The sequence below is a fragment of the Passer montanus genome, unplaced genomic scaffold (assembly GCF_014805655.1).
Source record: "Passer montanus isolate IOZ18808 unplaced genomic scaffold, ASM1480565v1 scaffold48, whole genome shotgun sequence".
NCBI classification, from domain to species: domain Eukaryota; kingdom Metazoa; phylum Chordata; class Aves; order Passeriformes; family Passeridae; genus Passer; species Passer montanus.
Window position 1 is genome coordinate 707,586 of NW_024369707.1, and position 21,956 is coordinate 729,541.

Here is a 21,956-nt window from a genome sequence, read left to right on the forward strand (position 1 = left end):
CCTTTCAAATGCTTCAGGGGGACTGTTGCTTTTTGTTTAGAAAGGGCAATTGATATATAACTGCTGTTTCTGTTCACAAACAATTTTTGTTGCTGTGCCTTTTTAATTTTAGGTATGCATTCTGCTTGTACAGTTATGCCCAGGAAACCTTTATCTGAGAGATTAAAATACAGTATGTCATGTTTTGACTTGTCTCAGAAAGCTGAAAATACCAATTTGCTTGGATATAGTCAGAGGAATTCTAGTCCAAGTATTTGGTGTTGATTTTTACATTTAGTAACCACTGTGATTTCTATATCTTGCTAATTGGCCACAGAACAAATAATGTTACTCTGCAGCCTCTACAAATGCAGATGAATCTTGCAGTAAATTTCTTAACCTATAGAGATATGTGTACTGATGTGGAAGCCTTTAATTATGTACTGTTTTGTTTTGGGGCAGAAATCTTTTCAAATCTGCAAATTCTCAATTCTTGCCTAACAGTAAATAGTGTTTTTTGTTTTGTTTTAGTGTGTGGTGGTTGATTGCTTTGTTTTTAATTTTAGTCCCATCAGTTCAATATCCAGAATATGGAAAAGGGGTGATGGAAGCTCTTTTGGAAGTCCTTTTAGGAAGTCCTTTAGGATGGAAGTCCTTTTAGGACTTCCTGCAGTTTCCTGATGAGCCTCCCTTTTCTGCCATTTGAGGCAATCATTCACAGATGCAATTCCAGCTGTGACATCTGTGTTGATGATTTTCCTTTCTCTGGATATTGCCTTTTCTGTGCAAATAGAACTTTTTCCAGTTTCTACTTGTAGGTGTTTGACCCTCTGTTGAAATGCTCTTCAACTGAAACGAGCCCTTGTTTTTACATCCTCCCACTGTTTTTTCAACTCTACAAGTGTCCGTTCTTCTAATCTGGACTCCTTTGTGCTATCCTGGTTTTGTGCCATCTGTAGAGCTATGCTTTGCCTTTATCTTCAGGTTACTTTGTAGCACATGAAAATCAGGGTTTTTCTCATCCCCACAGTACCAGCTCCTTCTACAAATAACTGCAACTGTATCTGCTTAGGCGTCAGCAGATCTTGCTCGATATCATTGCATCCATATGGAGTGTAGGTGACACAGATTGCTGCCTTGCATCACCAGCGGGATTGCATAACCTCCTCCTTAAGTACTTTTCTGGATTTCTCTCTCAATTGAAATTAAATCATCGTTGCTTCACTTTCAGGAAGCTTTTTCTCCATGTGATGCTTTCCTGAAGTGCTGATTTCTAAAATCACTGTGTAATTGATGCCATATTGGATTGTTGGCTGTGTGGGAATCAGCCTCGAAGGAAACTGCCTTAAAACAGTGCAGACCTCTCTTATCTTCAGACAGATTGATATAACAGTAAAAAAATAACTGCTTGGTACATTTCTTGTCCATATATTGTGGTGTTTTCTTCCAGAATTTTGCACAATATTATTCTATGTGACTTTGTTTGGAGCCTATGGGGACAAACAGAGAGAAAAATGAATTCTTGAAGAAGTTCTTTTGAATGTTAAACAAATTCTTGTTCTCTAGGATATCTATTAAGTGGTATAGCAGTGTTGACATTCAAGGCCATATGTAGAAAAAGATTGAAAGTATTTTCACCTTGACTCTTTATAAAAAGACTTGGTACTCAAAGCATATCATTTGTACCTTGTTCCAAACACCTTCAGTCATAGCCAGAGATTAATCAATTTCTCTGGTAATAAATTCATAGCATTTTTCAGGCTAGGTATGTTTCTTGTGTCTGGAAAAAGGTAGGGCTCAGGAAGTGCTGCAGTCTTCCTGTGGAAAAAATTGCCATTGTGAGAAGCTTGTGCATTTGAAAAAGTCCTATTTACTGTGTCTCAGGCATTTCTCAACCTCCATTATCTATCTTATGCTCATAGCTTTAAGGACACTGCACAAGTCAGATCCAGTTTCATATGACTTACAGTGATGAGCCATTCTATTTTATAAATATTAATAAAGTCTGTCTGAAAGGTGTGCTCAGAATATTGGCAGGTGGTGTGTTATTGAGCTGTACTGGTGACTAGAACTAAATGGTGCATTGATCTCGCTACGACACATTTCAATTAATGTCCTTCTTATTTTGCTTGTAATAGAAGCCAGCAGGAAAAAACCTGTTACTCAGAATAGGATAGCTGTCAGTAAGAATTTGTTAAACAGCAGATTATGTTGCACCCCAAGAAGTATGTGAGGGAATTTGGTAACTCTGCTAAAATGCACATCACAGAGCAGTGGATTTTAGAATTATGTGGCTGTAAGTTGTGGCTGTGTTGTAAGGAATTTTTCTGCCTTTTTTTTTCATATGAAGAATTTTTTTTAATGTTTTCCCTGGTGCTATGATCATGACAGTAGAAATATACCACAAATTGTTTTGATATTCCAGAGATGAGCTGCTACTGAAAGCTTGGCATTTAATTGTTTCCAAAATAATCCCTCTGATGTGAGCTGGAGGATTTTCTTTAAAATAGTTGGTTATAAAAATTTGAATGGTGAGTTCTGTAAGGTAGCTTGAGTTCCATATAATCTTTCAGCTCACTATTCTGAATTCTTTTTTGCTATGAAGAGAGCAGAGAAAACCTCTAGCAGTAATACTTGTTATGTGTATGGGAGATCAAAATAATCTTATTGAAAAGTCCTTAGTGAATAATAAGAATTTTTTGGTTTTGAATTATTCTTGTGCTTTTGAGAAGTAATGTTCAGTCAGAAAGAGTTATGTATATATAAGATATATATATGTATTTATTATATTCATAATATGTCATGGAAATTTGGTCATAGATGTTATGAATATTGCACATTATTCACAGAAAAGAACAGCAGAGTGTGGACTTGTAGTGTTTAGTCTTAGTCTCAGATTTTCTTGAGGATTAAAAAGACTCCAAAACCACTGTAGAACAACTTCACTAGGAATCTTCTGATATGCAACACAAAATGATTGTTTTATGGAACTGTAATCCACTCCCTCTATAGTTGCTTTATGCCCAAGAGAACAGGGAAAAACAAGAAGAAATTGGCAAATAGTTGTTTCTTAAATATTTGTTTTGAACATGGTGTTAAAGTAATTTTCCTCTGTGGAATGTTTTCATAAAGACAGGATCAGTAAAAGTGCAGCTCTGCTCTATATTCCCCGTTTTGTTTGCTCCAGGTTCATAATTTATGCAGGCAAGGAAGTGAAAAGATGCTATTGGATATTTCTACAGGCAGTGATTGAAACTTGGTTATTTTTGATCTGTGCTTTCTCCACCCAGTAGCTGTTATCATCCACCACCATCCTCATAGCTGTGAATTTGTAACGTTGTACTGTACCTGCTACCCAGTTTTCCTTACATATCTGTTGGCAGCTAGGAAGAGAAAGCAAGGCTTTCATCCTGTGCATTCCGAAAAGGAAAAATAAGGAAAACCTTTGCTTGCTGCCTTTTTTTTTTTTTAAATTCCTCAAGATTATACTCATTATTGTAATCACAGGTAGAGAGGGAATGTAAGAGCTAGAAAGCCGTGGAAGAAAAATAGCATCAGCTAGCAAGAATTTTGTTTTCCTGGTTTGTAAACGATGCTGCTGTAATTCTATCTGCATTTTTTTTTTCCTGCTCATTCACCACTCAGCAGCTGGTAGGGAATTAAGACTGCCTGGCAACCACCTGCAGAGCTGCAGAGATGAATTACATTTTCGGAAATAACACACTCCTCTATTCTCGCGCCAGTCGAGGCAACGCTGGCTCCAGCCACAGCTCGGTAGGCCCCAAGCAGAAGCAGTGGGCAAAGAAAGGCTCAACAGATGAGTTACGGGCTGAGCCTTCCCGGTGGCAGCAGCTGGTGGCATTTTTCACTCGGAGACATGGCTTCATTGACTGCATTTCTGTTGCTGCCAGCTCCACCCAGGTAATATGCCACATGTTCAAGTGATTGTGTCTGCATGTTTTCTGGTTACTTGCTAGTCAGAAAGAGCAGTTAGTTATATATGCATGATTTCATGTAATCTCTTATTTATGGATGGCGTTTTCTGTCTGCTTTCATTTTCATATTTTAAAGAGCTCTGTATAATTTCTAGCATTAAAGCATGAAAATGGAAACACTAAATGAGGTCTGATTTTTATTTATTTTGCAAGTGATGAGCCTCCGGCAATTTTAAATATGAGATATCCTAATGAAACAGTGAAATATTGAAAATGTAGTTTGCATTCTGCTGCCTAGCTCTGGAGGGCAATAACGTAGTTAAGAAATATCAATTCCATAGCTCTAGTAAGATGTCAAATCAAATAGACTGCGTATTTAATAGTTAAGGAATTAAATAATTGAAAACCTTAACTCTAGGTAACATAACAAATTAAATTCTGTAACAGCTTTCTAGGTTTTTTGGCTGCTAATAATACACAGATGAAGGAATGTCTCCCTTACATACAGGGTGTGCATTCAATAGTGCAGTCTGTAAGAAAAACATGACATTTTTCAACTTCGCTGTCCATCTGCTCTATGTGATGTTTGTGTTAATCATCATTCAAAGTCAGGTAAAAGCAAGCAAGCTAAATTTTAATTGTGTAGCTTTTGAATGACTTCTTAAGATTGGCACTGAGAGAAGTTTAAACTTATTGGCATTAGAAAATTAGTATCTCTTGGGAAAATATGACTAAGACCTTTGGAACAATGCTGAAATGTCAGAATTATTTAAACATGGGAGATTAGGTTTGTTTTGCTACTGTCAAGTGAAATTCATCATTAGTCAAGATGTCTTGAAAGATTTAACCTGAAATACTACAAAAATTTATAAAAGAAGGAAAAATTTGTTACCCTCAGACACTGTAATTTTATTAGGACAGTTTCTATGTTAGTAGTTCAAAGATGGTTAACTGGCACTTCCTCTGAATTCTGCTTAATATTACCTGGTTTTTTGGCTTACGAATTTGGAGTAAACAATAAATAGGAGAGCTTAGAGGGGAATTTTGACTTTCTTGTTGCATCTTGTATATGATGCAGAAGTTGCATCCTGTAGTTTCTCTTATGGGTCATTATACAACTCCAAGTGATGCATTAGGTAGACATAATAGCTTTTAAATACTGGGGTTTTTTAAAGTAAAAATATATTGTGTTAACCTTTTCAATAAAAAATTATAGTTGCCCTCATTTGTTTAAAGCTTGAAGAAGTACTATTGGAATGTGTGAAGCCTGCAATTGGACTGACTAGTCAGGCCTAGAAATCTGCTCATAAAATATGGAATACCCTCTGCTTTGAGTGAGGGTTGGACCAGGTAAAGTTCCTGAGATCCCTTCAATCCAAAGCCATGATTCTGTGAATATCACAGTGTTTGTTCTATTTTTCTGCTATGGACAAGATTGCTTACCTCTGGGAAAGCCTGCCAGATTTTTTCATAGCTCTGACAGTTCTTCATTAAAAATAACTGCTTATACATGTTCATGGCCAGAAGGAGGAGGAAAAAACATAAAGTAATTTGAAGTGGTTGTTAAAAAAACCTTAATGAGCATATTCAGAAGTCATGCACTAAAAACATAAGAGCTTGTTGAAGCCACTTCCTCTGGAAGGATTCTGTACTGTGCTCGCACCTTATCCACCCATTGCAGCTGTTCTAGCCTCAGGAGACAAAAAGGCATTTGGAGGTTGTTCACTGTGGTGCAATTTTGTTTTTCAGTTCTCTTCAGTTTGTGTTCTCTGTTGTAGCATTCTGAACATTTTTGTTACCTTTTATTCGTTTGTTTGAGATATATCCCCATCATTTGAATGTAATCACATTTGCAGAGTCCAAATAAATAATTAGATGTGAAGTACGTCTCTAACCTAGCCTGTAGAAATTCTGTGTGTGATTGTGGGCTTTATCAAGTCTTATTGCTGTGACATCATGATTTGTAACAGATACAAAATCCTTTGGTGGTTTTTAAAGTTGCTGTCTCCTGCTTCCCCTGTGAATCTGCTACAAAGCCCCCAGTTTTAGCTGTCCCTTCATTTGTTTGGCTTTCTTGGATGGCATAAATTGGTCATACTGGCTTAGTTCCCTCCATCTGCAGTAGAAGAGAAACGACTCCTGGAGGTGGGACATGCCTGTCCTTCTCTGGGACCTGCTTGGGTCACCCTCACCCCTGCAAGGTGGTGAGAGGACTTTGGATTTTGAGGTAGGATATTTTTTGACTAGGGTCTTGTATCCTAAAGAAGCAAGGCTGAAGTTGATGGGTATGGTAGCACTGCTTTTTGCTGTAGTATCCCTTGGTTTATGCCCAAATGATTGGTGCCCAGCTGACCACACCAGACTTCTTTATGAGTCCTGGAAGCAGATTTAACATGTTCAGGAATTCACGGCCTTTATTGTTTCTTCCTTCTCATTCTCTGTGATGTTGTGTTAATCACTCAAATAGAAGAATTAAGGAATTTGATTAGGAGCTGATATATCAATTTTTGTCAGCAAATTTTAAAATTTCTTTAATAAAAGCCAAATTTGTGGTATAAAATGGCAGGTAACAGTAAAACCAAGCATACAACAAATTTATACTGTCACAAGGGTGAATAACTGTGCCATGAGCTTAGTAAATATACCATTATGCAAATGACAAATACTGGTGATTTGAAGTGCTAACAAGGCATATGCACAGTGCATCAAGGATGATACCTGTATCAAGATGACTGCTTTTTCTCTGAACTCTTTCCAGAGCTCTGAGAAGCCCCTGTTCTTGCCAGTCAATCCAGCTATCATGTCTCAGAAAGCATTTTAACTGTCGGTATTTGGCCCGTGGTGTGCTACAAATGCAGAAAGTGACACATGTCATTAAACTGGTTCTAACAGCAATCACTGAGGCTTTTCTTAGCGTGTAACTGAGCATACACTTGCAGCATGTGATACTGAGAAATTGTTTAGCTCCTTGAATATCCTGTGCTCATTTTTACTTCTATTTCTAGGACCTCTTTTTAGGTAAGGTGAAAAGGATGAGGACAGAAAAATCATACTAAATCCACTTAGCCATTTAAAAAACTGAATTTTAAATTTCAGAGCTTATCAACTGCTTTTGTGAGTTGTTTGAGCCCAGTCATTTCTTGACTTAGTGTATCTTCCTTTTAAGATCTTGATAAAAGTTTTACTGTGTCATTAGTCCTAGATTATTGCTCTCAGAGTCATTGGAGTATTATGGACATAGTTCTAGCACGTACAAAATGCTATGTCCAATCACACGACACAGAGGTGTTATAAGGCAGTTAAGAAGATAATGATTAAAAAAAAGTCAGGTCTCTACCCTAATCCCTCTTTTACTGTACTTCTTGAAAAACTGATTTCTTAGGGCAATATCATTATTGCCCTAAGAATGTTATTATCCTTCCTGTATTTTGATGTATATTGAAGTATTTATATATTGTTGTTGCTAATACTGTGATGAATGCAAGAGAAAGCAGTTTTGAATACGTGCTTTGGATGATTTTCTCTATAACAATGCACCTTCTGAAACTGAAGCATGAGTTTTATTGTACTAAGTTTCCTTCATATTCTTGATTTTAAGCTGTGTAAAATCACACAATTGTAAAAACAGGAGTTTATTTTACAAATTAATTCTGCCAGTGGTTGCATTTTCTGTAAGATGGCATTGTAGCAGTGATAAAAGCGGTGTGAATTTATTCTGCAAGAGAAATGCATTAATATGTGTTCCAATCAATAGGCCAAAAAGCAGGAAGTTCTTGGTAGTTTAACCAAAGCATCAAAGGAGTTTCTCTGGAACCTTTGGTTCATTTTGTAAACATTTTCTGTGTACACTAGAGATGAAAACTTCTCAAGACTCTGAAATTTGCTTGACATTTTAGAGATAGGCAATTTTAAAATCATAATAGTATCAATAAATTTTAGGAATATCTGGCATGAGCCATGTAAAGCCATGCAGACTTTGTCAGCATCCTGCTGGATCCCTGCTGTGGGCAGTGGTCCCCTTCTGCTCAGGCCTGTGCAGGGATGGGCTGTGCTGCTTCCCTCCAAGCCCTGCGTGTGACTGCAGTGCTGGCATGTGCAGGTTGTTACCTCAGCTAATCACCTGCAGCACGGCAGTGCTGATAAGAACTGAGGGAGTGGTGATAAGAACTGAGCTGTGCTCCAGCTCCCTGCAGGCACTGCTTCCTGCCAGAGGGGTTTGCGTTCCACCTTCTCTTTCCTGGTCTCTCCCAGCTCCCTCTCGCTCAGAGTTGGTAACATAATTTCTTCATATTTCTGTTGCATTGTATCTCAAGAAAATTACTTTTTCCATAATGAGTCAGAAATCTGGTAAACAAAGAAAGAGACACAGAATTTTTTGCTTTTGGAGTTCTGCTGCTGCTACTGCTGGGGCTTTCTGCCTGCACTGTGCTCAAGAGTCTGAATCTTCAGCCAAGGCAGACACTGGATCCCCTCTTAATCCATTGTCTTCAGCTAATAACTCAGGTGGACTAACAAGGTCTTGCTGTGTGAAGCCCAGTGCATGGAAGCCTGTGAAAAAGGTAGGACTCTTTAGGGCTGTTATATAACTTTCCTAATTTATTTTATATTGTGATAGTTGCCCTCACAGTTGAGGCTTGTATTGATCGACAAAGTGTTTTGAAAGTCAAATACAGGCTAGTCTGTCTTTCACCAGCTGTCAGCTTGCTGAACAGCTCTAGCATGGCTCCTGTAGTATAGCATTTCTGTTTTGCTGCCAAAGCCTCTGTACATGTTTCAGCTAATACAATTATTAACTAAATTACTGTCTGACAGAGCCACTGAATCTAAAGTGAAAATAGTCTTCTTCCTGTTCTTCTATTTTGGTCCACAACATCAAGAGCACTCTCAATTATGATTAAGATGGGCAGGATATTTCGTTTACTTTGAAGACTATAGCTCAACTGAAGCTTCTTAGATGTTTTTAGAAAACATGACCTTGTCTCTTAGAATGATCTCTGTATCCATGTTTGGGAGCTGACATGGTATCCTGCTGCGCAATTTAAGACTTCTAGTTTAGACCCAGCTCAGAGTCCTGGTAAACGCTGTGTCCACAGCATTCCTGAGATTTATAGTAATCAAGGAGAGAAATTGTTTTGTTAAACAAGAGAAATTGAAATCTGCATGTGCACACCAGCTATGCAGTATCTTTTGAGAAGGATTTGTTTCTTTTTCCTAAAACTTCTGCTGGGACCACTTCTTTTATCTGTTTTCCAAATCGAAAAAGGAATTTAAATTTCTCCTGATGAATAACAATTACTTAAAAATTTTCAATGAAGCATTTAGGCTCCTGAACTCCCTTATTTTTTCCTTTTTTTTTTCTTTTTTAACATGGGCATGATAGCCTGAGTGAAGAATGTGTCCATCACTCCTCTCCCTGGGAGAGAATTCAAACTAATTTCAACATGCTGCTGATTATTAAACTTCAAGCATAATCCTACTGTGAAGCATTTCCAGTATAGTTCAATTTTGAATTACTTTGACAGATCTACAAAAGATGACAATGCAAGAAAAACATCAACCTCCTCATGTGCAATTGAAATGAAGTGCCTCATTCTTGTTTATTGGTATAACCACATAATTCACATTTTGCTTATCATGTAATGGCTCTGTAGCAGAGGGCTCCCAGTGGATGCATTCCTCCCATAAGGAAGGATGCTTCCTTTAAAGCTGTTTCTAAAATGTCTTTCCAAATTTAATTCAAGTGAAGATTGCATAGTTCCATAGATGATTTCAAGAATGCTCTACAGCTTTCTCCAGTTGGAATTCAGGAGAAATCCTTCTGATCAGTTGGCACTGTTCCTCCATTTTATTCCTTAGAGAATGGATAGGAGCACTCCTGTTTTACAGCAAAGGCTGGTAACCTTTTGCTGTTTGTCATGGAAGCTCAGAAAATGTTATACAGAGGCCAAATTTAGTACTGAGACTTGACAACTTGTTAATACCACACCACATAGTGAGTCGTCCCTGAATCCTTTTGAGGATCTGCTTTTTCTGGTCTTTCCCAAAATAGCATTAGCAACAGTCAATTCTATACAGGTCAAAATTAATTACATCAATGTTCTCCCTAAAAATAGTTTGTCATGAAAAAAAAGAGAAAAAATATTGCCTAATCTTTGATATACTCAGCTGCAATATCTTTTAAACTATACCTTTGTTTACTTGGGATCATCCACCGACCTCTTAAGTAGTCACTTCTTGCTACTAGTTTGAGTTTCTTCCAGGATCTGCTTGGACTCCAAGACAAACCAATAGTGCTTTCTGACTCTCCTGAGCCCCAGGAGTTTTCTTGTGACTCATTAAGGTTTGCCAACATTACCTGCTGGAAACTGCTGCTGTAGATGCTCAAGTTGTTAAAGTTCTAATCTCCACTTGACCAGCCTGGCCATCTGACCACGTGATGGTTCATTCCCTAAGAAACTGTCAAAGATGCCCAAACTGGTGCAGTTCTGACACTTGCCTTTTGAAAGACCTAAGGCCACCTTCCATGTACTCAGTTTTTGTGGCTGCACGCACAAGATTCAATATCAAAAGAGCAGACTTGGAAAGACTGAAAGAATTCCCTGAAAGTAGGATTCCCTTCTATCTTGTATCATTTAGAAAAAACCTTTGCCACCAACCAAAGCACTTGTGGGCTTGTTTTCCAGTTTGGTATTCCTCAGGGTGTCTCTGTGCCGTTTATTGCTGTTCCATGTGACTTGTTGTCAGTATTGAATTTCATCTCATTGCCTATAACCCACTTGTCTAATACATCAGCCTTGCTCTACAGCTTGTTTCTGTTGTGCATTTGCTGCCCTTCTCTTTTTGTTGGTGTTTAACTGCACATTAGGATGTAGTTGAGCTGATGTGTTCTCCAGACAGACAACAGACATTTATGACTCATTTTGTCTCTTGTAAGCTGATCTTGGCATTTATGAATTTTCAGTCTATTGCTCTATTACAGTGTTTGCTTTGTATATTCTTGTCCCTTGCAACAGTCTTTTTGGAAATGATACATTTAAGTAATGATTTCCTTAAAATCAGATCACCTTATGCATACTTTTCATAGGGAAATAAAACGAAAAAATCAGGATAAAATAGTTTAAGCTATACTAGATCATTGGTAAAATAGAATTGCCTATTAATTTTTTTCCATGTCCTTGTAATCTGCTTAAGTTTTGGGTTGTTTTGTAAGTTGCCAACATTTTTTAAGCTGTATGGAAGTTAGTATTATTGTTGTTACTGGATTCTACAATCTATGCAGCTGTGTCAGTCTTCTAAATAGGAGTTCAGACATTTTATGGGATGCAGGTATAATACAGGAGTTTTTATTGATGATGGAATCTTCACTTTCTTCCCACTGCTTTGTGTGGTACTTCCTGGAACCTGCTGTGCCGTGGGAATCTTTTGGATGAGTCTGCTGGCTTCTGGTCTTTTATTCTCTTTATCAGAGCTGCTTCACAGTGTGTATTTGCTTATTTAAAACTGTTTCTCTAAGACTGATGCCTGCAGAAGTCACTTGAGGAGCCTGTGCTCCGTTGCTCCCAGGTAGTAATGTTTGCCTTTCATAACGAAGTAGGGAGGGGAGTAAAGATTGCTTGTGCTGCTGGGGTACAGTTCTACTTCAAAGCTAATTTATTTTACTAAGTAAATAGTACTTATTTTTCTTAGGTAACTAACTGTATCTGAATAGCCAGTGTGATGTAGCAGGTGAGAAGGGAGTCAGCTTTCCCAGTGGAGAGAGAAGGAGCTCTGGATTCTCTCTGTAGGGTATAGGGTAATCAGTCTAAAATCATGATAAGTGATTGGAGTGTTCAGAAAAGTGTTCTATAACTGTAGATTATATTCACAAGCACCTGCTTTATAATGAAAACTCAAGAACCTCTGCTTAGTTCATCTGAAGGAAAGTCAGAAGATGGTGTAGTCACAGAATATAAATATGTAGGGATTGATTTCAGAAACTAGAAAGCTTGTTTATTTAGTAGAAAAAGGCTTCTGTTTTCCAAGTCAGATAGAAATCTCAATTTTGAAGATGGGTTCTAATATAATAAACATTTTGGAAGATTAGTGGGACATGTTGTAGTTGGCAAATCAGGGTAATAAATTAGTATTTCCTATGTAAAAAGTATAATGACATATAAAGATTCTACTTGAGAATGTCAAAATACATCATAATCTCTGATCCATCTTCTAATATAATGGCTTTAAACTGCTCTTTGGAAGCTAAAAACTCCTGGAAAGCAATTTATAGATTTTTAAAAATCCCTCTTTTTGTTGCACTTCTTTGCTACTGCTTTTAATTTCCCTTTTAATGCTGTAATTTAAAAAGAGAAATGCAGGGAATATTCTGTGTACGGAAAAGCCTTTTAGACTTTGAGCACATTAAACCTCGTTACAGAGCAGCACTTGTAGTTAGATGCTAAATCAAGTGCTATGCAAAGTGACCATGAAGTACTGCTGATGAAGGTGGTGATAGTACAGACTAAAACCATATTCCCAGATAGGTGTGGAATGCCAAGGTAGATGCCTATCTCCAAGCAGAAAACTAGCTAGGGCAGTCCCAGCTTTCAGCTCAGAGTATTTCCTATTACTCATTTTACTGTATGAAAAAATAATAAGATTCAGGTGCCAATAGAACTTAGATTAATGTGGTAAGAGGCACACGATCAATAGGAGATGACATTTATTCAGGATTTCTTATGAAACTTGCATTTAATATGACTGAATTGTCTGTTATGTTCCATGTGACCCTTTTGTTTAAAATGTTTTAGTTACTGGAACAAAAATTTTGAAGAGGCACACATGATTCTCTTTTAAACAGGAGGAAAGCTGTACTTTCTTAGACTGCACCTAAGCAGTCTGATTTCCTTGTTGTATGAACTTTGGGAAATTCTGTATTATTACAAAATAATTGACAGGCAGAGGGATAAACAGGTATTCTTAAGACAAGTCAGTTTCTTTCTATAATGGGAAAAGAAGGACTTGCAGATCATCCAGACATCTTTAAAAACAGAGACCATCTAGATCAAAATCTACATGGGAACATGTCGTTGTCAGAATGTTTTTATAATTACAGAAGTCTTTGAATACTATGGTTCTTGCATAAAAATATGTTAAAATTAATGGTGCTATGAGATAAAAGGGATATGATAGGCTACGAATGAAGTATTTCAATTCCAGAAAGAGACTTTGGAGTTATCACTGATAATTGTATGAAAATGTCACCGTAGTACCATGCAGTAATAAAAAAGGTAAATGAAATGTTGGGTATTATCAAAGAGGTAGGAGCAAATAACATTAAAAATTATCTAAGTATATTTATTTTGTATAATTCTAATTTTGGGGGGCTTCTGTTTTCCTTGTCTTAGAAAGGATATAGCATAAGTAAAAAAAGGAAAAGAGTAACAAAGCATCAAGAGGAACAATCTAGTTATCTATAAGGATAGATAACTTAAAAATAAACCAGAAAAAAAAGTCTGAGCGAAAATATGATAAAGATAAAAAATGAAAATGAAGGAACAATCTAGTCATCTATAAGGATAGATAACTTAAAACAGAAAAAAAAAGTCTGAGGGAAAATATGATAAAGATAAAAAATGAAAATGAAGTTAAGAGGGTTCTCAAGTACAAATTCTGCAATAGATACCTAATTTTAAATCTGTCCAGTAAAATTTCCTCCAAAGTTGTGAAAGGCACTGACACAACTGACACTGTGGATAAAATGCTCTTTTTGAAGGCTCAAAAAGAAAATTACCTAAAAGCAGAGTTAAATGGATTTGCAAAGAGCAGGTGGCATGAAGCTGTTACAGAGAGTGGCTCAGGAAGCCCTTGACTGTCAGGTTCTGAAATGGTTTTCTGGGGAAATTACTGGGCATATGTCTAATTCCTAGGTGCCCATCTGTCAGTTTTTACTGCTGGTAAGACTCTTGACCAGTTGGGCCTTTGCTCTCATCCAGTATAGCAACTTTTGGTTGTGTGAGCTATCAGAATAATTTATCTCTCTCTGTAGTGCACTGTGCTATTTGATGTTATTGAATAAATTACACTAGGGAGAAAAAAGAATGAGAATAAATGTCTCGAGGATGTTTGGAAGCCTGGCAAGAGTGCAAGTAAAATGCGGGGAATAGAATCTCAATTTCTGGTCTTTAATGTCACTCAGCAATCATGATCACCTGGGCTAGAAATCTCCAGGTCTCATAAGGAAATGCAACCTGATAGATTCATCCCCTGAGTGATGCGTCAGTCATGAGATGATCAGAGTGGCAGGAATTAATCTTGAAATGTATCTGGAAAGGACTAATGGTTAAATTAATAGTCTCAGAGAATGTGATTAATGATACAAGTAACAGGTAAATTCCCAGCTGCTGCCCTAAGGCATTTCTGGATTAGAAATATTCTTGGGTTTTTTTTTTTTGCTATACAGTTTTTTTCCTATGTGCAGTAGACACAATGCTGCCCATCTTGGAACCACAGATGGTTCATCTTGTGTTCTGGTGCAGTTGGGAAATGGCAGGAGTGCTGGCAAGTTGGGTTTTGTCTGGTGTTAATTTTTATACCATACATCACTGCTGTCACTTAAATTCAATTAATGAAGGACTTGAAAAACTTAATTGACAATTGCTAATTTGGCTTTGAGCCTCAGAAACCAGCACAAAACGATACATTTTGTTTTCTGGTTCTTGAAATTCAAAGCAAGTAAGTAGTTATATATTCATAGCATAACCACTTAATTTGCTTTTGCCTATCAGTTAGTTCACTTCTTTCATAATTTTCAGTGTTAATTTTTCTCTTGTTTCAGCCTATTTCTTCACCTGCTCATTTTTACCTTTGTTGCAGTGTTCAATTTTTATCAACTTTTATCCTTCAACTTCAGCAACCATAATCAGATGAAGTAGAATGCACTGTAAAATACAATTTTCTACTTGTTTTTTTGCTCTTGGGAAAAGAAAAACTGCAGAAGAAAACTACTGGCATGTCTGTCAAGCTGGTGCTCTGATTCCAGCAGCAGCCAGAGCAGAGGGTTGGGGAAGAGGACAAACCCAGGCCAAAGAGCTGTGATATTTCCTCTGAGGGCTTTCAGAGATTTCTGCCTATTCCAGTATAGGGATTCCAGAGCTGAAGGTGACTTGTGTGTTTAATAATGCCGAATCCATGAGTTTTCATGAGCTTGGACTGCATTCTTTTAGTGGCAAGGATTCAACAGTCAAAGAGCAGTTTCTGCTTGTTTGTAGCCTAATGAAGGGGAGGAGAGTTGGGGTTATGGGAACTGTTCTTCTGCATTTTGTTCAAAGTTTTTTTAAATGCAAAACAGTGTTGGAAAGAGAATTCAGTGTATTTTTAAAGGAAATAGCCTTCCCTTGGATTGAGGAGTCAGATTTGTCTTTTCTGTTCTGTTGTTGCCTCTGTTTTATTTTAGTTCCTTACTCCATAGAGGCAGACAGGGACTAGGCCAGGTTAGAGAATCTTGGCAAGGAGCAGCTTGGACAGTGGCCTGGGAGTGGAAAGTTTGGAGCATCACTTGTCAAAGGCAGCCTGAACCTCAGAACTCCACTCATGGCCTCAGCAAGGTTATAAGAGTGTGGCTAAAGGTTGGTATCTTCTTGTTCTGAGGATACAGGAAAGTGCGTGCTTTCAGTAATTGTGGTGGGGAGGTGAACAAATGCAGGCCATAACCTCACTTCCTTTTTTCCTTTAAACTGTTGAAAGACTTAATTGATGTCTCTTAGCCTCTCAGTGTTTAAGGACTTCAAACATTAGTAGAAATGTGTTGTGTAGTGTTGTTGGTTTTAGAGATTATAAAAAAGGAAATTGCACAATTTTCTTGCAATAGTTGGGACTCCTGAGGGTCTAATTAATCCTGTTTTGCTTTTCCTGAATTGTATATTTAGAAGTCAAACCCCTTGTCTTAGTCCTTTCTACAGACGTTTTTTGTAATGAAGAATTCGAAATTTCAACCATATTATAGATTATATATTATACTTTAGATAAGATAACATTCATGTGCAAAGTTTCCATGTGTTATGAATAATGGTTCTTGAAGATTTACTCAATTTAAAAACAGTCTAATTAATTAAGTTTTTTTTTAACTTTTGGAGAAGAGTAGTGTGATAGTTTGACAAGTAATTGATAGGTTTCTAGTATTGAGTGAGATCACTTTTCAGTATCAGAGCTAGATAGGTATAGGACTTCTTTGATATTTAAATTAACTAGAAATAACAGAACAGGCATTCTGTCTAGGTTTACTTATTTCCTGAATAATAGAAAAATTATTGCAAATTATGTGTTCTGAGAAACAGGTAAACACTACCCAGTCTTTAACACATTGTATTTTGATTTAATAACGTTCCTAGGAGTGAACAGTTCGTCACATCTCAGTTTCCTAGCACAGCATACCCTTTCTACTGTGAATATCAAAAACTAAAATATTGACACCTGAGAGCTGCTATTATTTTTCTATAATAAAGTCTTAGAATATGTTTTTTCTTTGTCTTGGCTCTTTCAGATGCTAAAACCCTGCTTGGGCTTCTTTGTGGATACATTAGCATTATAATGAAAGCTATTATTCTTAAGGCTGATCTTATTTAAAAGGAGCTTTCTAGGTCTTGCTTTAAGTTGCAAATTAAATGCATTAAATTCATTCTCAATAGCACTTATGAATTTAATGAGGAGCCTTGCAATTCTGCTTTGAGCTGAGAGTGTTGAGTTGCTTGGTGAATACAGATGATTGACCTGCTGCAAAGGGTTCAGTATTGGACTTTTGCTTAGTATTTGAAAAAACAAAAGTCACAAGTTAGTTTTATTAAAAGTAATATTGACTTTGTGTACATGTTTTATGTTATGGATCTGGAGTATGACTGAGATTAAACTCAGTCCCTGAGAGATGTGACAGGACAAATTAATTTGAGCAAAGTCCTTCTGAATACCTCACCTCAAAGGCAAGGCTTCAAGAGTCCAGTTTTTGATCTTAGCAGGGAGAGAACAGGTTGGTTGCTGCAACTTTTGTTCTTTTGAGGCTGTTGTTTGTATTTGCATGAGATTCTTAGCATCTGAAAATTTTACTCATTGAGCAACTATAAGATACTGTGTGGTAGCATTGGTAATAGTTTTGTAGGTCCAGGTTGCCAGTTTCTGCCTTGTGGTTGTTCATTTGTCTCATACACAAAACTCTAGTTTTGCTACAGTCTGCCTCAGCACGTAAGAGTCTGTCAGTGCTGCTTTAGTTTGGCTTGGTTAACTGTGGTGCACATTGTTCCTAGGCTGTTTTTGTAGATAAAGATTGCAGTGAAGAATTGAAAGAGTAAATACACACTGTGTTTGTCTTCAAATCAGTTCAGGTCATGCTCGCCATCTGTGATTTTACTGATATTCTGCTGTCTTTGTTTTCCCCCTTCAAAGCTATTTATTTATATTTTTAGTTCAGAGTTTTAAGTTCATTTGAGTTCATTGTAAAATGCTGTGGGGTTTGAGGAGGAAACTAGGTTAGAGAATCAATTTGTTGACTGAGTTAAAAAAAACCCAACACCACAAAATCAAGCAACCTCATAACCCCTACAGTTTAGAATATTTAATATGCTAATGTTATGTCTTTAAAATACTCTTCTCACATAGATAAGATTTTCAGGAGCTGTGGTTCACTCTGAAAAAGGTGAGAACCAAGGTTATGTCACAGGCATTCAGACTAGTCCTTTTAATCCACAAGGTCTGGGTGGGTATGTCTTTTCAGGGATCCAAAAACCTTTCATAACTTCATTACAGTACTTACTTGAACTGATGTTACATCTCCAAGGTGAACTTGCCTGTCCTCAAAATCTCATTGTTAAACCATTGTGTACTAACTTACCCCTCCTTATGTAGGCAGACCCTGACCAGCTTCAGACTCAGCTTCTTTGTTGCTGTGCTTTCTGTCCAAACTCTCTTGGGAGAGACCTGGGTATCATCCAGGTGTAGGTCTAGGGGTTTTATTCTTTCATTCTTGGGACACCATGGTAATCAGTCTTTGCTCTGTCATGGCAAGGTACAAGAAAGGGGCAGGAGTCAGTAACACAAATCAGAAACCCAAAGTTATCTTTGCATCAGTGCAGAATGTTAGGAAGGCTTAATCCATGGGTTGGTGCCATCCTGATTAATCTTATAATTTCCCTGGTCAGGTAATAGTGAATTGTTCTTCTGTTAGTGGTATTGTCTTGTTTGGCAGTTCTGCTTCCCATTCTGTGTATTCAGCATATTTTGCTCTCTACACTGGCTTATCAACAATGACAGGACTCCTGCCTGGCCTGAGTTAGGGCTTGTGTCTGTGCAGTTCTCAAAATTCAGATGCATTCTTCAATACTTGACTTGCAACATGATTGCTTTTGTTCAGATAGTTCTACATGGTTTTAGTTCTTGTGAAACTTGGTAGTTTTGATTTGATTTCTTTGGAACTCCAGAGTTGGAGCTGTAGGAAAGTATGTGTGCTATGTTTAATTTTCAAATGCTCTTGAAGCTACATTTTGTTTAAAGTAGTGCAGAAATACACTCAGTAAAAATATGCATGTCTTTAAATTTACAGCTTAACAGCGCAAGTCACTGACATCGTGGCACTGAGGACCTGCCAAGGCCACAGGCTGGCACTGACTTAGGGAGCAATAGGAGAGAGGTGGTGCATGGGTTTAGTGCTAGCTGTGTGTTCAGTTAGATCCTCTGGGCAGCACACTTGGATAGCACGGATTGGGAATGAGGATGAGTGGCAGTTGTGCTTTGTTCTTGTCACTGTCAGACTCCATGAAACAGTCTATAAATCCCTGAAGGTATGTTGAGATGGGTATTGACTTTTGTGGTTTTGAGGAAGATGGATGCAAAGTTCTGAAAATAGCACACTTCACTAGTGACATGTCCTGTGGCATTCTAGGATGTAGTTCAGAAAAAAGATACAAAACTGCACTGCCGGACCTTAACCTATATATCTCTAGAAAGAATCTATGCCTTTTAAAGTCAGCTTTGTCAGTGTGTATTGGATCAAAATTGTTTCTTACTGCTTTTAAATTTTTGTGCACTTTGGGAGATATTTTATTTCCTACTTTCAAGAAGAGATGATGAATATGGACTTGTTTTCATCAGTCAAGTCACATTAACAGAAGTTACTGATTTTGTAGTATCTGCTTGAAGGCAGTGGGAGGGGTGAAGTACGAAATTATTTTTGGAGTATTCTTCTGGCCATTAGAATTGCTTTTTGAAGTCATGAAAGTTGGTGATCAAAGCTTTAAAAAAGACCTTTGCAGAAGACATTGCTGGTGAAATATTAGGATTATTTTCCCTTTCTATGAGTATTGTTGTTACTCAGCTGTTGAGTGGGTGGTAGAGAATGTGGAAAGAAAATGATTCTTGAAGAAAAACTACTTATAGAAGATTGCTGGTACTTTTAACAGATTGCTGCAAAGTGTGCACTGTATATTTGATGCAGTAATTTAACGAATAAAATATTGATGATTCAGCTTTGTGTTAGCAACAAATTGTTCAGAGTTGGTATTTAATATGAAAGCACAACCTGATCCTGAACCCCCTCTGGTTATGAAAAATCACTTAGCACTTGATATTAAAGTAGAGCAGCTCATGCTAGTAATTAAAGCAGTCTCTGGAGAACACTGGCTTTCTGCAGTCAAAAGATGATCTGCCAAACCTGTGCAGCTTCAGTTACACAACTGCATTTTCTGGCTTTGGGTTGTGCATGTGTCCCACTGCTTTGCAATGACGTCTTAAGTTTTAGCTTTCATGTATTTCAGATTTTGTACTGCATTTGTCTATAACTCTGAACTTCATATAAAGTGTTAGCAAGTTCTCTTCAGGGTTTAGTCAGACAAAACAATCCTTTTCCATCCAGCCTGAGAACCAAGGACACCATTTCAGCTTCATTCCCAAAAAGTGTAAACAGGGAGATGAGAGCAAACTGGGAGGATGGGACTGCATAACCTGAAGCTGTAACTGGACAGTTAACGGCACTATGGAAATGGACCAAAACTTACAAAAGTGTGAAAACTTGTGACCCTCGTCCATCTTGGGTGTAGCCTCGGCCAGGCTCTTGTACTGCCCAAGGTGTATCCTTAGAAGGCCTTTCAATAAATGCCTGCTTTATTCCTCTAACACTGTCTAGCCTCTGTCCCAGGCAGCCTCTCAAGGCATCCGCAAGAGTTTTTTTATTCTACCAGTGTGACTCCAAGGCAGACTCTGCCTTTCCTCCCATGAGAATATAATTCAAATTGAGAGATCCCCATATCTCTCAAATATCTGATTAATCTCTTTTAATAACATTCTTCTCATCTTCTCTTCCTTTTCTTGTGTTTTTCTTTATATTTTCATTTTGTTTACACCATGGTTGTTCTATATAAGCATTACTATGCTTTGATTAAGCTGTAGTCACTTTCTATACTGGCATACCACTGAAATTTCAATGCAGCCTGAGCTTTTTCACTGGAGAGTCTCAAGGCACACTATGCAGCATGGATTAGGTATTTTGCCTATACCTCTTGTACCTTGACTGTGTTTTGGTGCTTGGACCGTTGCTTTTGGAACTACAATTGCCTTCAAGTTTTTGTTTTCTTTTCATTGTTGATACCTTATTGATATCACCTCAGGGACCAAAGGCATGATGACTGCGAGGAAAAAAAATCATGCCCTTAGCAGTTTTCTGCTGCATAATGTTCCTTCTTTTACACTGAAATCAAAAGGTCTGAAAGCACATTACAGATATGTGAATTCCTTTGCCTCGTCTTTTGCATTGTCTTCCCCTTTTCTGCTTGGAGGAGAATATAGGAAGCCAGACAGCTGAGTTTCCAAGAATGTGGTATTCAGCATCTCTTCCCCTTGCCCTTAATTTTCTTTCTTAGCACTCTTAAAAGCTAATTTATTTTCGTTTAGTCAACATGCTACTTGGTCTATGTGTTTTCAACAAAGTTGATGTCTCCAGGAATAAAATGTTCCTTTTGAAGCTGGAACATCATGTATTTTGGGATTTATTATGTATGCAAGACAAAAGCCTTATACCCCAAGCTCCTCTTCTGCTTCTTTTCTACATTTTAATGTAATAGACATTCATATTGTCTAATAGTAATTAGACAATGTCATGCTGGGTACTGATATGGAAGTAAGATGGATGGTATAAATGCATCCTGCTAAACCTCAAGCAGTCTTGAATATCTCTGGAAAAGAAATGTTTGTGGTCTAAAAAAGCTGCCATTTAGCAGGCTGTTGCCAAAGAGGATACTGATACAGGGCCTTCAGCTCCATCCCAGTAATCCCTGCAGGCTGAAGAGTGTACCTGAGAGCTGCTCAGTATTAATGCATCTGTGGATATTTCTCAAAGGAGAAGAAGTTATGATGTGCTGGTTTTGAGCTATTTACCTTGCACATTCACAACATGCTTATCATCATCTCTGCTTTTGCCCTTCAGTATCAAAACCCACAGCTCCTGGGCTCTCTGGAACAGAACAGCCTGGGTGCACCTGCCCAAATGTGTCAGGGGGATCCAGTCCTCCAGCTCCTGAATTCTTCACAGGCCAAATACATCCCTGCTGTGTGCCTGCACAAGTCTGAGAATGTTGGTATGGCCAACACATTTCTGGTTTCATGTCACTGGCCAGAAACATTTCTGTCTCTGTGTTATGGATATTGAATTAATGAAACGTTTGGCAGCTCTTGATTACATCCCTTCTGGACAGAAGATGAGACATGGCAGCTCTTGGTGATTAGAGAAGCATCTGTCAGTACCTATTTATCTCTTAATATTCATGCTAAAAATAACTGGAAATGTTTGTACTTAGGTCTGTATGTCTGTTCTTTTATTCTGCATGTAAAAATTCTGCTGTCTCATAACTTAAATATTCACATTTGCTGCAGGAAGGTGTAATGTGAGATGGAGAATAACCATGTTTTAATGCTGTGAACTGATGAAACCTCTCCATGTTAACTAAATACAGTACAGATGACCTAATCAAGTTGTTTCCTGTGGGCTGGTGTCCTTCATTCTGATCATACCCAGCACCAGAAATCCACATC

General features: G+C 37.6%; 1 protein-coding gene across 12 annotated transcripts in view; it reads left to right on the top strand.

Moving 5' to 3' along the window:
• The window catches only part of DLG1 (discs large MAGUK scaffold protein 1), a 118,007-nt gene that overhangs the window by 36,309 nt on the left and 59,742 nt on the right, over positions 1–21,956 (top strand). For 7 of the 12 annotated variants that reach the window (XM_039722245.1, XM_039722246.1, XM_039722241.1 and 4 more), the window contains exon 2: positions 3,625–3,900. The exons of 4 other annotated variants lie outside the window; for them this stretch is intronic. In XM_039722245.1, coding sequence (XP_039578179.1) covers positions 3,676–3,900 — 225 coding nt within the window. In that variant the 5' untranslated portion in view covers positions 3,625–3,675. The remainder of the gene's footprint in view (positions 1–3,624; positions 3,901–21,956) is intronic. One more of the 12 variants, XM_039722242.1, reaches the window with a different exon arrangement.